The sequence below is a fragment of the Accipiter gentilis genome, chromosome 19 (genome assembly GCF_929443795.1).
Source record: "Accipiter gentilis chromosome 19, bAccGen1.1, whole genome shotgun sequence".
In the NCBI taxonomy this organism is placed as follows: Eukaryota; Metazoa; Chordata; class Aves; order Accipitriformes; family Accipitridae; genus Astur; species Astur gentilis.
Window position 1 is genome coordinate 225,870 of NC_064898.1, and position 17,322 is coordinate 243,191.

Here is a 17,322-nt window from a genome sequence, read left to right on the forward strand (position 1 = left end):
AAACATTACACTCTTAACATTTTTTTATTTTGTGAAACCTGTTGAATTCTAATGATTCTCCACTCTGAACTGCTTTTAAAATCAGTGCCTTGTATCTTGACTCAAGAAATCTTTGGAAAAAATCTCTACCATCTTTCATTATACTTTCCTTCACATTCTTTTCATGACTTGTTCTTTGTAGATTTGTCAATCAGTTGGAGAAGGAGAAAATAATAATACAGATATCTTCTCAAGAGCAAATTGGCTTTTGTCCCATAGATGTGAATGTAAAATAGTTCAAAGTCAGTAAGCATTTTGTAACCTTACTGAGTTTGATCTCCGATTTGAGTCCTAGTTTCCCTATCAAGCAATCAAAGTTTAAACTAATTCACATTACTGTGTAGTCAAAAGCAAATACCAGACATCAGCTGTTCTTCATTGTTCTATGAAAAAATAATTAGATTGTTTCTGAAAACTTCTGTTGAATGGTCATGGGGTGTAGGTTGTTGGTTTTTTCTGTCTGAACATCAGACAACTCAAAGATACCTAAGAGACTGTGAAGCCCTGTTTCTCCAAATGAAAACAGATGAGAAGTAGTGAATATCCACTGTATTAAATAGTATTTTCCTGAAACAGTGTACTTGCTAAGTGGTGTCTAGCAGCTTTACCTTTACCCAGAAAAGAGTATTTCATGCACAGCTGGTGTAGTTTTACCTAGAAGCTCACCATCAGTGTTAGACAAGTGAACAAATAGGCTAAGAAGCATTAAACTGTCAAGTTTTTTTGTCTAGAATGTGCTCTCTTGTTCTTGCCGAATCATGTTGAGCAGGATTTTGTAAATTGAACTTTCCAGTGGTTAGCATTAAGGTAAGTTTCAATTCCTTAGGTATTTCTCCTGATGTAAAATTGGGTTTTATTAATGTTTTCCACTTCAGGAATAAAGTCTATGTTCTGCATTGCAGCAAACTCCTGTGACCCAGCATTGGAATTTCTGAAGGGTGTGATTTATCCTGAGCTCTTTCATGCTTACTTGAGCACCGTTTTTTAAAAGTCAAGTAAAAGTCTGCTCGTGAGGCAAACCATGCCACATCTTACACTCAGCCTGTGCTGGGAAAAGGCTGTTGCTGTATGACTTAATTCTGGACTAACTATGATTTTTTCATTGTTCAAGTTGCCTATTACTGCTATATTTTAGCTCTGTTGACAGACTGCAAAGATAAGGTGTAGTGAAGTGTTCTTTGAAATAAAATCTTTATTTGGAACAACTAAGAACATACTGGGATTGTGTTTGCAAATACAGATTTCAATAATTTCTTTCAAATGCTTTTCATTGCAGTTGTAGTGAATATGAGAGAAACAGAGCAATTTTCTGTCCTCCTCTGATTTGCAAGTCAGTGTTGTGAGTTTGGCTGGGCGTGGAAGGAAACTTGCCACGGTATGAATGTTCTTATGTTCTTGCAGATGGCCTTCCTTTCTGGATTGAGACGGGAGCAATCCCATTGATTGACTGTCTCTCGTATTTACTCATGCTCTAGCGAAGTATAGCCAAAGGGGTGCCTCCTGTCATCTCCCCATCTTCAGCTATTGAAAGCTGATGCCATTTTCTCGAGGGGGAGAATCAATATGAGGATGTTTCTACAAGCAACAGGATGCTACTGTAGATCTTCTCTATGTCCTGTCCCTACTAAATTTTGATCTGGGGGAAAGGAAGGATGAGCATGAAGCAAATAGGCTAGTGCCTAGGCAGAATTCAGGGCCAGGAAAAGACTAGACTGAGAAATCTTTAGGGAGTGGCCAAAGCCCAGAGCATGGGAAGGAAAGTATTATGGGCCTAAAAAAGGTCAGAAGAAGACAAACTGAAACCTAGAGCTTTGTTATATGCAAATCTCATGTGAGGACTGCCTGATGACTTTTTTGATACCTTTGGAATTGGCACTCTTCAGAAATGGCTGTGTGTAAGAATTCCCGTTCTGGTTTTAACAAACTTTGAAGTGGGTGCTTGGTCTGTAGGATTAAGTCTCTGCAATTGGATGATAAGATAAGTGGGAGCAACTGGAGACTTCAGGGAAATTGTAAAGGACTGGTGCTATTTGCAAATGTAGCAGTTGCTGCAGAGAACTGTTGGAGATTGGCCTTGCTTACAGGTAAGCACCTAATCATCATGCCTGACCTGAGCCTTTGTGCTGCTTTCAGAATAGAATTTTGAAGGCTTTAGCTACATCAGCACCCTGCAGAAATAGCTGAACTGCCACTGACCCGAACCGCTTTCATCTAATGTTGCTTCTAAGTCAGTAAGTCCTGCTAAAGTGGCTTTGGTCTCAAACTGGTTTTCTTTGTCTTACTGCTCTGTGATACAGGGCTGCGCCAGGCTGTGCAGCACCAGTGAACTTGCAGCTTGTAAACTGCTTTGCTCCAGAGCGCTCATGTATTTTCTTCTCTGAGTGTTTTATAGCACTTTGGGACATGAGTTATCCACATGCCCCTATATAGCCCCAAGGAGAAAGGACTAAGATTGCCCTGCCTTTGACTTCAAATTTTTGAAACGGGAAATAAAAGTGCAGCTGAAATTAACAAGGAGAAACTAATACAGCAATGTTCCTGAACATAAAAGAAAAACACCTTCTGCTTTAGTCACCTTTCAAGGGATATATTTACAGGCACCTCAGGGAATTATCAATAAACAGCAGGAAGCAATTATTTCTATTAGATTTCAATATGTTTTGTTCATTTATCTGATGGTATAAACAGCTGTGTAGATTGTGGCATTCGAATGGCTTGGAATAAAGTTATTTTCAACAAAACCGAGTTGCTCTAAAAAAAGGTGATGTTGGGGTAGTTTTGCATATTATGTTTTTGCTTCTGAAATAATTAAAGCACATATTTCTTCTAACTGTCCACCCTTGCTGCCCTGCTGGTAGGCATCTGTCCTGAACAGGTTTGATCTTGCAGCTCAGCATGAGAAGCCAAATAATGAGGAAAATGCTACAAATTACTTCAAATGGATATTGTTACATATTTGGAAGGGTGTTGCAATAAGTATGTCAATCCCAGTTTTGCCAGCTGTTTGTACTTCCGGTTTTTACTGTGATTTAAAACATCCATTCAATGGTGTATTCTCCTCTCTGTGAAGCTGAGAAAGGATTTTCTGGGGAGCAGTCAGCTTTGAACGACCCAACTGGGGCCAATGTGATTACTGGCAGGGATGAAGACTTGACTGAAATGAAGCTGGAGCCAGATCTTCAAAGATATTCTAGATGATGGGTGCCCACAGAAAACAGCCATATAATTAATGCAGCTATATGTCAAACTCATTAATTACATATGAAAGGCCACGTCTCATTTTTTCCTCAAATAACAAGCAACAGATTTGTGTCCTTTGAGAAGGCTGCTCTCTGCTGCTGCAGCCTTCAGAAATGGCCTAGTCTGAAATGCTATGCTTGGTTTGATTGTCGGTATTAAAAACTGTTTTGTGAAAAATATTCTTATTTGGGGGAAAATTTTAAGACTTTGGAGCTGAAATGCTTCTGCTGTGGTTTTTAGGTTATCTAGCACAACAGGGTTCAACCTATAGTGATGGACAGTACCAAGAAGTGTGTGATGAGATACTCTACACAGAATGGGGATGTCACCTGGACAATTATTTATGTTGCTAGTGTTTGAGATCTGAACAGTAGCCGAGTCCCATAATATTAAGAGGTGTACAGCAGAGGAGCAGTATTCAAACCATACCCTCTGGCTTTATAGAATCATGGAATCATTTAGGTTGGAAAAGACCTTTAAGATCATCGAGTCCAACCGTTAACCTAGCACTGTCAAGTCCGTCACTAAACCATGTCCCTAAGCGCCACATATACTCGTCTTTTAAATACCTCCAGGGATGGTGATGGAACCACTTCCCCGGGCAGCCTGTTCCAATGCTTGGTAACTCTTTTGGTGAAGAAATTTTTCTTGATATCCAATCTAAACCTCCTCTGGTGCAACTTGAGGCCATTTCCTGTCGTCCTATCCCTTGTTACTTGGGAGAAGAGACCAGCACCCACCTCACTACACCCTCCTTTCAGGTAGTTGTAGAGAGCGATGAGGTCTCCCCTCAGTCTCCTTTCCTCCAGGCTAGACAAGCCCAGTTCCCTCAGCTGGTCCTCATAGGACTTGTTTTCTCTTTATCTTGTCTTTCTGTCTTGTCTTGTTCTTGTTTTTTCTCTCTGGTGACAGATATTACTGATTAACAGAAATAATTTCCAGCTTGGATTTTGTGGGATATAAAACCAGCTGGGCCAAGTGCATCCCCAGCTAGAAGATGGCCACAGAAGACCATGGAGTTACATCAGAGACAACCCTGATCCACAAGACTTTGTTTCTGTAATCCTCTCCTCACCAGGGTAATTAACTCCCAAAGGGCTCTCATACAAGTGGGGATTTCTCCTTCTCTCACCCTGCCTGTCTCTTCAGCACTTTGCATGAGCACTGTGCAGTCTCAAGGTATGCTGCTGTCTCATCTGTGAGGGGATCAGAGCTTCCCTCGAATGGGATGGATCCCAAGAGAGAGGTGCCCAAGAAAAACAACATGGAGCATCTAATTGGTAAGCCTTGCTTTGTGTATATATGTGGTTTTTTTCTCATAATAAAAAGGAGCAAAAGTAACCAAACAAAAAAAGTACATTTGATCCCAGGCATTTATCATGTCTCCCACGTAGGCTGGAGATGAAAATGCACTCTGCCACTGTGAGTGACAGAGCAAATTGCCTCCTATTGCCCTGCCACCATGGGTCAGCATCTACCTTCCAGCAAAATGACCCCAGGGACTAAAATCCCTGATTCAGCTATTGATACCCTTCTGTATGTAGGGATGAAGTGGAAAGGTTAAAATGAGAGTTAGTTAGGGAAGGTAGAAGAATTTTTCAGCCCTAGAAAGACAGTTGATGTGTTTGGACTGGCATGATGAACAGTTGGTGCTCTCCAAGCAAGGGAACTGATGCCAAACCAAGTTGTTACTGGCAATGTGTGCTGTTTTTATCATATTTTCTGGCCATAAGTATGGATGGTGTGGTGGGACAAGCCTGTGTCTTGGCAGGATTGATTTGGGTGCTTGTAGAAAGGAGGAGGGTACGTAGTGGTTACAAGAGGCTGAGTCTATTCCATCTCTTTGTTGCTGTAGGAGACCTGGGAGATTTTTGCCTGCAGTTCTTTATATTCTTCACAAGACAACTTGGACATGAGCTTTTCATTTGCTTTTCAAGTTTGACACCCACATCGTGATTTTGTGTATCAAGTGTGTTCGTGATGTACCATGATGAGTGCATGAAGTAAAAATAAAGTGAATCTTATGAGTGTCTTGAAGCTTTTCCACAACTGCTGATTGATGAGCTTTCACATTTTGCAGTGCATTGCAGCTCCTGGTTTGCTCTGGACTGTAGACCCAAGTGAGTTTTTTTGGTGGTTACAACTCTTGTAATCTATATACAGGCATGGCAAAATCAGGTCACTGATATGTTGGGTTGTGACTGATGCTTATTCACTATTGTGCTTTTCTAGACTCTTCCATTTGTCTTGTGGTTAAATGGTTTGAAAATTGGGGTAATCAGAGAACAGTTGTGGTGGGTTTTGGGAAGCTAAGTCAGGATTCACTGTTAAGAAGGCATACTTTTCATATCCTGCTTTTCTCACTGGAATCTACATTTTTACCTGGCATCAGGATCTCTAGGACAGTTCTCATGGAGAAGGGTTCAGTTGTACTTTGTTAAGTTTTGGATGTGTGCTTTTTGCCCATAGTGGCGCTAAGTGACATCTTGGCCCCCTACCTCTTCTCAGCTGCTCAAATATCAATCTGCAGAGTGTGGGCATTTGTTCCCAGCCATTGCCCCCCGTCTGTGGAGTGTGTCATTCCTACCGGGTATCTTCACAGTGGTCTCAGGTGGGTGATGGCAGATGATGCTACAATGCAAAATTGTTTTCAAGCAGGTTCTTCATAACCAAGTTTGGCACTGGAGAAAAAGATCTTCAGGCATTTTTCTGTAAGCTAATAATTTAGGTGAAATAGAGTATAAAACATTGAGTTCCGGTGAACAAAATATCCTTCCATGATTAATTTCCCCAAGTTTTGGATTAAGAATTATGAATTATGGCCATTCCGTGAGTTTCCTTGATCTCTTTCCACTGATTAAAAGATGCTCGACTGCTGGTGCTTCATGTACCTGTTGTAGCCTGACACACCACTAGTGTTAGTGTGAAGTACACTGTGTGGCAAACAAGCAGCAGTGAAAGCATTAAAGATTTTCACATTAAATCTTAAAAGTCCTGTCTTTATACACATGGCCTTAAGGTTTGCATGGTAATTTACTGAGGAGAGCTCCTCAAATCATTCATACCACTTATGGCAGAATGGCTGATGATACCTCATGGAACAACCAGGGCTTTCACATAACAGTGTTGGAAAGGATCAGAAAGAAAGCTGGGCTCCTGGTGCAGCAATTCTGTGCCCAGCTCTCAGGGAGCAGGATGGGTAAAACTGTGAGCAACAAAGGGCTTATTTGTAACACCCAGGTTTGCAGTTAACATTGCCAGCAGGTGCAGCCCAGCTATGCACAGGGGTACCCAAGAGAGGAAGGAGCTGCAGAAGGGCTGTGTTGTGTCTCCTTCTCCCGGGCTGCTGGGGGTTTTATGGCAAACCTGTCAGTCCTGATCTGCTGGTCTGTTTGTTAGCTTGTGTCTTGCAGATCAGGTAGTCTCATGCTGTTTCACTGCGGTGACAAGTTTTTTCTCACAGAGTATAAAATGAGTAGTTTTCTATTTATCAGTTTTTATCTGCATATGAATTTTATTTGATGTCAGAAATTCCTAGTGCTACCCTAGACCTTTGAATCAGCATATCCAAAACACCCTGCATCTTTCCATCAGCATGGGGGAGGTTCTCTGAGGAGACCTCTGAGCCTTCATCCCTCTCTCCTGCCTCTTCACCTTGTGTTGGAAAACATATGCTGTGGTGTTCAGCTTCCTGTCTGCTGATGCTCATGCTTGCAAAAATCCTCTTCTGGCCCAGATGTGGCAGCCAGGCAGCCCTTTGGGGCTAGTCCAGCCCGCATGCCTGCTGCTTCTGCTTTTCCCGTGACTCTCCTGATCCAAGGCATTTCTGCATTTAGCAAAATTCAGTTGACCTTGCAGCACTCTGTCCTGATGACAGGACTGTCCTGTTTTCACTCCTTGGTCTGTTCTGTGCCTCTTCTTTGAGGACCTCAGCAGCTCCACCTGTCCTTCTCTTCAAAGGGCAGTTGCTCCTTGATCACCTTTTCCTTGCAAAGAGCCTCCCAAACTTTTAGTACTTGAACAACAACTCACTACTGCCTTGCTTCAGGCACTAAAATAATGAAATTATTTTGATATATTTTGATTATAATGAAATAATGAAATTTCATTATAGTGAAATTTTGGGATGAGACAAGCTGAATGCAGTGAGAAAACTGCTCAAAATGCATGGGCGTGTATCTTGACAAGCACTGATTTTGAAGTTTATGGCCCAGTGGATGAACTGGTCCATCCATATTCCTCAAAATGTTCATCTAAAGACAGCAGGAGTTCTCTCATTTTCCTTAATACCTGTTCCATACAAACTACATTTTTTGCCCCAGCCATGGCACACTGACAGAGATGCATATCCATGGATATTCCACCCAATGATTTATTTCTCCTTAACAGCCCCCAGCTTTGGCAATGCCTTTCATTTTTCCTCTTTCTTTCCTGTTACAAAATGTACTTTCTGAACCTTTTAACCTTGTGGGCAGAAAGGCCGTAAGGTTGGATATTTGGTTAGGCCTTTTGTGGTTTTCTGTGAGCGATGGGAGGGAGGAAGAAGGAGTGAGGCTCTGTGGACTTTGCAGTCCCTCACGATTGCACTGGGCTAGGTCTACATCCCTCAGGCAACTCTTTTCAAAATTTGCATTCATTGCTCTTCTTCCTTATTTTTTTTTATAGCTGACAGGCAGGAAGGAATTGGTGTCTGTGGCTGGATCCTTGTTTCCCTTTCATTCCTCCTGGTCCTTATTACCTTTCCGATTTCCATCTGGGCATGTATCAAGCTAGTGCTTTATTATCATCACTGTTACTTATCTTTATTGATTTACTGATTTTGTTAAGACAAGGCACTTCACATTCACTTTTTGGAAATCATAAGGGCTTGTAGTGAAGATGTGATCTGGGACCGAGATCCATGTTCTTCCACTGACTTTCTGTACCACCACAACTTAATAATTTAATTTCTTCCAATCTCAACTTCCATCATCAGTTAAAATTCCCTGCTTTACAACACTGGGAGAATAAATCTACAAACTTTTCTGCAGAACTCATACTGGATGCTGCCAACACTAGTGATTAACATGAGTGCATGGGAACATGGGTCCCTGCGCTGAGTGACTGTATAACCTAAACCCACAAAATGCCCCTTCAAGATATGGGCATAAGGTGATTAATTTAAAGCAATTTTTAGGGATGAGTTACCAGGGTGATTGCCCTGAACACCAGGCCTTGAGTAGTCCTGATACACTAACCGAAGTAGTTAGCTAATCTGAGGTGAGACATACTTTGCCTACAGCTCCTCTGAGTGTAGTACTGATGTTGGGAGAGTTGTGGGTAGCCTCATTAGATCAGTGGCAACTCTTTCATACTTGATCTGTTTTGTAACCTGTTTGCAGGGCCAAGGTCTGAGTTTTCCCAGCAAAGCATAAGGTGAGGAGAAGATGTAAAATGCCTAGTGATTTGCAGCTTTCTTGGTTCCTATATTATTTGTACTTTTTTTCACATTTAATATGGATGCCAAAGATTAAAAAAATCAGACCAGAGAGAGGCAATAGAATTAGTTGTAAAATTCTAAATTTAAAATATTTTCCTACGTTATCAGAGAATATGAACATGTTGTTTTATTTTGTCTGGGACATACACTGTCTAAGAAAGCAAAGGGACTAGGTGAATGCATGCAGTTTTATTCTGTTAAGATGCACTGTTTTTATTTTATTATGGTGCACTCTAACCACATAGAGAATTGCAGAGATCCATGAAATCCTTCTTCATAGCACTGGGGGAGATGAGATAGTCCTCTCTGCTGCAGTTCCTTTACCTGCAGGCTGTTAATTTTTCCGAAGAGAAGATAAAGCCACCCCCCTATCACAGCACAACACAGAAGGTTGAGGACCTTGATACCATGTATGACTTTGCTGTTGAGTAGGTTGGACAACGGAAGGTTGAGCTCATGCTGCAGACACTGGCAGGGAACCAGGGAGGTTTAAATGCAGTCTTGAGGTCTGCCACAGACTTTTTTGAGTGACTGTGACCACTCTCCCTGCACCTCACTTACAGCACTGCTTGTTGCTACCAGCCCTTTAGATGTCTTCTGCTCTGAAAATAGTAAATGTGTCAGGGCAGGGACATTCTGCATTGATACAGAGTTTGTTAGAGTCACCTAGGATCAGGTTACATATCACAAATACAAACCAAACCCAACAACATGAGGTATTTGCATCAGTGCAGCTACCACCTCTATGCAATGAAACTGGGCAAACTGGAAGCTGAAATAAAAGGAAAAAGTCCTTTTCAGGGACTGTCCTTCCTCTTGAATAATAGCCATGTAGTCCAGAGAGCAGCTAGGGCAGGTGCAGAGCTCTTCTGTGTGGCTCTGGGCACCTAAGCAACATCTCCTTAAACTAACAGGAATTAGCAATCATCCACAAAACTCGGATCCAAGCAGGAGTGGTGGGGCGTATCTTTAGGCATTTTACTGACAAATATTGACTGAGGAATTTAATCTGAAGAATCAGTTGCTGAGCAATTCCTGTCCTCCAGATAAAGTTTTGGCTCCATGTGGCTCTAGCCCCACTGCAGTACAATGCTTCTGCTCATGAGTTGGCACTGCTGTGCCCTTCCCTACAGGAAGAGCAGAGGAGGAGGAGATGGGCCCAGGATCCCTTTGGCCCCCAGGATTGCCCATTGTGTTCCCCAGGAGCTGTTTCTTGAACCATTATCTTTCTGTAATCACAAAGAGCCTTTTCTCAGAGTGCAGGCTGCAGGGGTGCATGTGGTGGAATGAAAAATGGCTCCCCTGAAATGGGAGACTGGAAGGAAGGTGGTTGCAGTACTTGTGCTTTACAAGGCTTAGCAGCTTTTGGCAAAGCTTCTACAGTGGTTGGCAGGGCTTCTGTGAAGCATTTACTTGGAGGCTAAAGATGCTGAGGAGGGAAGAGATAGTGGAGCACCATTAGCGCTCCGCTGAGGCCAGCTGCCTGCTGAAGCACAGGGGACTTGTCTGGCAAAAGATGACACCTCTATGAATACTGAAATATTTTTCAGAGTTTCTTCTCACAATTTCTTGAACTTTGCTTTTAATTTTTGTTATAATTTTCTGGTGTTTCTTACAAATACACAGTTAAGGGGAAGTAGCACAGATCTTCCAAACTGCATGCAATGTATAAAAACATTAATGGCCTTTTCTACAAGAAAGGAAGAGGATGGCCATCATTTATTATTGCAGAAGACATTAATTCAAGTTATGAGATTCACTTCCTATTGAAACAGTTGTTTAAAGGCTTTATACAACGTTTTCCCCCATTTTAAACTTTGGTGATGCTGGATAGCTTCCTTGAAGTAATTTCTCGGAGGAATGACAAAGAAATCAAAAGAAATTCTTAGTTTCCTTGAATTATCAGGGCCTTTGCCTCACTAAGGGAGAAAAAAATTATTCCCCTTCCTTGACAAAGGATGTCTTATTGGATCCTTCTCTAATTCTGTACATTTCTGGAACGCAGATTCTCACGAAAGGTGCCATTACTACCTGTCAATGGGGCTGTGTACTACAGGATCCACAGTGCTGTCAGTGCCATTGCTAGCATCACTGATGTCCACTCAGCTACCTTCCTCTTGGCACAGACAACCCTAAGGAAACACTCTGGGTACACAGAGTTTGGCTCTGCTCCTGGCAAGTCAGGAGGAGATTGCACACAGTATCCAGGTAACTCTGGCCCTCAAAATTCACTGAGAAGCACGGAGATGTGTTCGGAGGAGTAGCAAATTAGAAATAATCTCTCTTTCTTTTTTCAACAATGATAACATTTTCCTTTATGTTTTTTTCAATTATGCATCTCACTGCTTAGAGTCAGGAGGAGTTATTCCAAAGGTATTTCCCCATGTTCTTGTAGAAGACTTATTTCCTATCAAAAAGCAATGAAGATTCTGAAATTATCCAGTGTCTTGAATAAATCAGTTTAGTCATTGCTCAGAGGCTGCTGCAAGTGGTGAGAAAGAACTCTGCTGCTTGTGGGAAGCTCTATCTTGAGCAGACCCTTGATTGAGGTTTAATCAAGGCAAGGCTTGTCTCTCCTGTAATAACAACTAAGAGTACAGAAGCGAGTTGTTTTATGCTTTAAAATGCCATCTGTTTTGTTTTGGGGTTTTTTATTTTATTTGGCAGCCAAGGAGAGAGCAGAGAAGAAATCCAACACCTGATTTGCTCTTTTCAGTCAGAGACAAGGCATAGCCAAATCAAAGAGAGATTGTACCCCTCTCCAGGCAGGAGAGCAGCCGTCAGCAGAACCAGGGTCATGGTGGTGACGTGGATTGCAGTAGTGCCCAGGAGCCTAAGCCCAGAAGAGCATGCCAGTGCTGCAGGGCTGTGCTGTGTCTTTCACCCATAGTGTGCTTTTACAGTGTTGTGCTGTTTTAGGAAGTTGCTGTAGTATTACTGTGTAAAAGGGAGAAGTTTGGTAAGTGCCCACCTAGAGAAAGAATGGGTATCATAATTTAGGAGGCAGTAGGGAAGCCACACAGGAGACACCAGTGTTGATGAGCAAGAGTGTCATCAAGTTGCGGTACCCGTTGTACACCCACACGTTGGATCTTGGTGCCCCTGGAGGGCCCGTCTTTCTGTTGTGCAGTGTTCCAGATGCACGACTAACCAAATCCAACAGGTGTTAAAACTCAGATTTATTCTTCAGCAAAAGCTAGTTAGAAGTCTGGTAACATTTTATAAAACCACGGGCTCAATGATGTAAAGAGAATTAATACTACACGGCCGACTTAAGAATCCCCAAGATTTAAAGTGATGGCTCAAAACGCACGTATCACTCACCGAAAAGCTGAGGGCTCTCTCCCTCGAGGAGTTACCTCGGGCGGTGCCCTGACCCGAGGGGGAGTCCCCAAGGGCAGACCCGCCGCTCCGAGGAGGACTGGTTCCAACATGTCCTCCGGCGGGACCCCCTTTATACCCCTGTCGAATCCCACCTGTGGGCATTTAGTCCCTATTGGACAGGAGGGGTCACCTCGGTGTACCTGGCGCGTCTCGATTGGCCAGTTCAAATTTCAGCCTGCGGCCTCCAGGGTTTCCTTCCCCTTCTCCCTGCCTGGGGAAGTTTGGTTTCCTTCTGGCGGGATGGGGGGGGCGGGGGGGGGGAATGTACTGCCACATGCAGGTTTGCATGCTGCCTTTCCTTCTGTCCAAGCAGCAGCGTACTCTCTGCCATCACTGTGCTCTTCGTGGTGGGTTGTGTTTGTCCCTAAGGCTATCCTCGACAGCACCATGGAGCAGCACCAGTCAAAATGGCCCAAGCAGAGATCAAAGATGTCAGGATTCCCATGGCCCTGCAGAGGCCAATGGCAGCTGAAGCAGAGTTCTGCTTGAGAGGCAAAAGCTAAGGTGTGATCGACAGCAATGTCTACCCCCTCAAACTCCCATATCCTTGTCCCAGGCATCCAGGTGCCTGTTTGTTTTCTCCTTCTAGTAAAGGTGGATTTTCACCACTATGCATCACAGCACCATTTCTATTTCTCTTACTCTGCAGGTTGTGGCAGCAGAGGGAAAAAGAATGCTTCTAAAGCCCTCAAGCAGGTCTCCGTGGTGCTGGCTGAGTCTCCAGCAGGTCTTCAGCTGCACTACCTGCAAACTTTAACAACCTTGGCAGCAGAGAATAATTCCACCATTGTCTTTCCTCTCCCCATAAATGTGCTTGAGAGTTTGGGGCAGAAAAATAGAGGGGGATAGAGACTGCTCTGTGCTGGCTCCTTGGGCAGAGGTTTAAAGGGTTTCCTAGGAAGCAAGGGGTTCCACATTACCAGAATTAAAGTACAAGCATGCCTGGGTCCTCCGTACCAAAACTAGGAGTAAAAATAGTTTAATAACCTCACATAGCTCTCACATTAGGAGACTGCATTTGCAAAGTTCAGCCACTAAGCAGTTTCAGCATAGACTCATCTCCAAGTGAAATGGAACAAAACATGTAAAGATGCATGTTTGACCCAATATGAAATTTTAATGGTGCTTTTACCACATTTTACAGAGTCTTGAGCGTAGCAATTATTTGGTGAATTGTCTGCTAAGCAAGAACCTCTAAGCAATTGATGTAGTCCACACAGCAAAAGGGTCAGATGCTGGTATTTAACTCAAGTCCTGCTGTGGAGTGGAAAGAAGGATTTGGCCTCTAACTTTAGAGGTATTCTTTCAACTATTAGTAGAATTACTGGATAATTGGTATATCAGTGGAACACCCTATTCTTTATCTTATATGAGTAAAAATTAGTACTTGCTTTACTGACCTCAGCTGGATTTTGCCGTATCACTGACATTTTTATAAGCTCAGTAATAAAAGGAAGAGAATATATGCTCATGCATTACAGTCACATTTCCTAAATCTGAAAGCTGCGGCAAGCCTTGAGGAAAACAAATTGTCCTATGTTAATTTAAGTGTGTGTCTTTCACTTTCAGGAGGTTTCTTGTCCTCCCATGCAGATGTCACGAAGCAGTGGTGCAGGTTTTCATAAAATGAGCCTTCCCCACCCTCCATCCATGCAATGCCTGGCAGCTGAGCAGGGGACATGCCTGATAGCTGAGTTCAGCTGCCATTACACCTGAGTTTACAGCCTTCAAAAAGAGCTGGGCAGTGACGGGCTGTGAATCTGAAGGCTCTTTTCGAGTGGCTGTTCTGGTAGGTGCTGGTGCTGTGTAGTGTCTTCTCCACACAAGGGTCACTGCTGCCCCTCCTATGCAATAGGGTCATTTGACTCCAGATTAACCAGATCAGCATGGACCTACTAATTATCATATTGTTGATACAGGCCCTTTTTATTTTCACTACAGTGTAACACAAGCAGTCCAGGTGGCAAATTTTTGCACTCAGTAGCTGCTGGCAAGAAGACAGTGGTATGAGCATCTGAGGATGGTGACCTGTTCAGCAAACACAGCTTTTTATTGCAGCTCTTCTCTCCTTCAGACATGACTGCCAAATGGAATTTTGCTGGCAATCTAAAGAAGTAAACCCCATATTGGCAAGTTATCTACGTAACAGTGTTATCAAAACATTTCTTACAGACTCTTTCTTATCCTAAGAAAAAAGACGTTTTGAGTTTGGGGGTTATTTTTCTTTGCCAACTTAGTTTGCCATTTGTGGAAGCCTTTATAACTGTGGCAGTAAACCCCCCACCTTTCCCTGACAAATATTGCATCTCCACTACAGAACTGTTTGGATAGCCACAGAAGTAGCAGTGCTTTAGAAAAATGCAACCACAGATTGTGTCAGGGTTTTTTTTTTTTAAAGTAATGCAAATTAATTAAACTCTAAAAAAAAGAAAAGCTTGAAAAACATGTGACTACAGAGGGCAATTAAAACACAATTCTGTGCCACCAGAGAGCTATGAGCACTAACTAGCCTGTGCAGGACTCCTGGGTCAGGCACAAAACACGTCCAGTCCAGTTGCCCATCCGTGATGCTGGGCCAATTCCAGTTCCAGCTTCAAAAGCATGTATGGGAATCCTGCTATGGTACAAGTGGAGTCATTCATTCCCCTACATAAGCACTCACAAGTAAAATCAGAAATTCACTGAAGTGCTGAAGCATGAGCGTTAGGAGCTCTTTTCTTTCAGCAGCAGCATAACACAGGCTATACTTGGTAAGCCCATGAATGCCGAGTGTTCTTTCTGACCCATGCAAATTTCTTGGCCTCTTTAATGTACAGTGACAATGACTGCAGCAATTAAGCAGCTCTGCAAGCACAATATTTTTTTTCATTTGATCCCCTGCAGGATAAATGCACTGTTGTATAATGGATCAGGGAGACAAATTCCTGCTCCCTCTTCACCAGTGTCAGGGACCAAAACCACAATAACTAGTAGAGTAACTGCAATTTTCGTTATATTACTCCCCTCCCATCTACAAGAAAATACCCCAGTCAGCAAAACAGATAGCAACAGAAGCAGCTCTGCAATGTTTCAAGTGCCACTCTGATGTACAGACTTTGCAAGAAAAATTCAGGCAGAGGCTGAGTCGCACTCACCTGGATAGTATGTGGGGAGCAGAGCAATCTTTCAGAAGAGGCACAGGCTGTCAGGGATGTTCATGAAGTCCTGCAGGTCAGCACAGGCTTGCCGGTGCAGGGTGGTGTGGCACTCGCTGTCGTCAGGAATTTTCTCTACCCAGGCTTGTGCATCAAGGAAGTACTGCATCCTGAGTGCAAGTGGGACGGGTAAAGGAGGTGAGACACTACTGCTGACTTGCAGCAAGAGGAAAGTGTAAACCTCGTGGGGTCACATCCCTTCACTGAAGCATCTCTGAGATCAAGATGAGTTATACTAGCCAAGAAACTTGCCTGAAACCTAGTTTTACCAGCAGGTTAACTGAGCTTTGAATAAAGTTTAGGAAGAGTCAGTGCCAAGCTGGGACAAACCTGGCTGTACTTGTGTTTTGAGTGACACCAGGTGATCTTGGGCTAAGTTTCTATTGGAGTTTTCTGGAGGAGCACAAAAAGCCCTAGTGAACACCAATGGGACACAGTGAAGGGGTGTTTAGATACAACAGAGTATCTCAAAATGTTTCCTAATTTTCTGTGGTGAGAGGCCATGTAGCATCTGGCATTTTATGGCTGGGCTGGAGAAGACTTTAGAGGTTACACCTCCACATGGAGTCTTTGGTCTTTAGTAGGCATCTGTTGAAGCAGGCATCCTGACCTAAACACTCACATTGGTGTCATATAAAGACAGAGAGAGGGGACCTTTTATGGTTTTAGGAAGTTATGTTTACAATTTGACTGAGAAGGTCTTCCTCCTGGAACCTTCCAAAGGCACTACCTTTCTGCAGTTCACAGGGAAATTAAACATTTAAGATGGCTTCCTCACTGATTACTTAATAGTCAGACTGAATTCCTCCTCAGATAAATTTCTTTGAGAATTGAGAAGATAAATTCCCAATAAGAAATGAGAAGAATGACGTATTTACATGCATGATGTAACAGAAGCTTTGAGAGCCGCTTTTAGCCACAGTCCCACCCATTTCTTTTGCAAACACAAGTTGTGTTAGATGGAACTAAGTTGCAGTAGATGGAACTGTGTAGCAGTTCCCATTCTCCTTTTCTAGCTGTGAGTTTTTAACCCAGTGGAGTGATGGCTACATTTTGATTCCGAAAAGTGTGGGAACCAGGCTCTGCACATATAGATGAGCTGATGGATTTGGGTGGCTGAGCTCTTCCCCACAGCTTGCCTTTTGCCTAGAGAGTTAGTTAAGTTACTCTTCGCATTTTAGTATTGCCAGGAGAATCGGTCCCTAAGGAATTTGTCCCACAAATAGCAATAGCAGCCGCTGCGGCTCAGAAACCATTGCACTTACTTGTTGTTGCAATCAACCGTTTGCCCATCTTTCCCCATGAGGAGGTACCGTTTGCCAGCAACCATGTTTAACTTGCATGTGGAGCGCGTTAGGAACTGTCGGTGGGCACCCACTTGGATGCTTTCATCGGCGGCTGTGGCATGAGAACAGAAAACCCCATGAACTTTTCTAATAAAGAGTAGAACCATAGCCCGCAGGACACAACACCTTGTGGTCATTTACTCCACTGCTAAGCCAAGGTAATATTTCAGTTGAGAGTTCTGGCTTGACACCAGAGTAAATAACCATGCTATGGTAGGACATATTTCCTTTAACATTACCTGACAAAAAGCCACTTCTGTCTTAGCTGGTTGTCTTGGCCTCCTCAGTAGTTACTGAAGGAGCTGTTTTGCTATAGAGATCTTTCAGGCTTTATGGTGTTTGTTTAAATCCAAGAGATTGAAAAAAAAGTCAAAGGAGAAAGAAAACATGCTATCTTACATTTCAGATTTCTCAGGTCTTAAAAGCTAGCAAACTAAATTAAAATGTGTTAAGGCTCAACAATGCAGCAGGTAGTACTAAAACCTCACTCTCCTTAGTGCACCTGACCTGAACTTCACTGATGTAGCCTTTATGCTATTTCCTCTGAAGCTGATATGTAGGACGTGCTTGGTGATCTCCACATTAAAATAACTTTGAAGATTCTGGTCTGGATTCTGGCCCAGAGGATTATTCGTTTAAG

The 17,322-nt window shown here is 43.0% G+C and overlaps 2 protein-coding genes across 2 annotated transcripts in view; one reads left to right on the forward strand and one right to left on the reverse strand.

Annotated features, from left to right (window-relative positions):
• The first annotated feature begins 94 nt into the window (after nt 1-94).
• On the forward strand, nt 95-12,991 carry STOML3 (stomatin like 3). The gene is given in 8 exon segments (XM_049822715.1): nt 95-4,559; nt 7,945-8,048; nt 8,859-9,019; nt 10,764-10,896; nt 10,898-10,966; nt 12,512-12,536; nt 12,539-12,646; nt 12,792-12,991. Coding segments are annotated over 8 exon segments (852 nt in total). The 5' UTR covers nt 95-4,507.
• Nucleotides 9,024-17,322, reverse strand: part of LOC126048481 (complement C4-like) — a 54,411-nt gene continuing 46,112 nt past the window's right edge. Inside the window, exons 40-42 of the mRNA XM_049823569.1 lie at nt 16,602-16,734; nt 15,277-15,446; nt 9,024-9,530 (exon numbers count right to left, since the gene is read on the reverse strand). Of these exons, the coding sequence (XP_049679526.1) occupies nt 15,308-15,446; nt 16,602-16,734 (272 nt within the window). The 3' untranslated portion in view covers nt 9,024-9,530; nt 15,277-15,307. The remainder of the gene's footprint in view (nt 9,531-15,276; nt 15,447-16,601; nt 16,735-17,322) is intronic.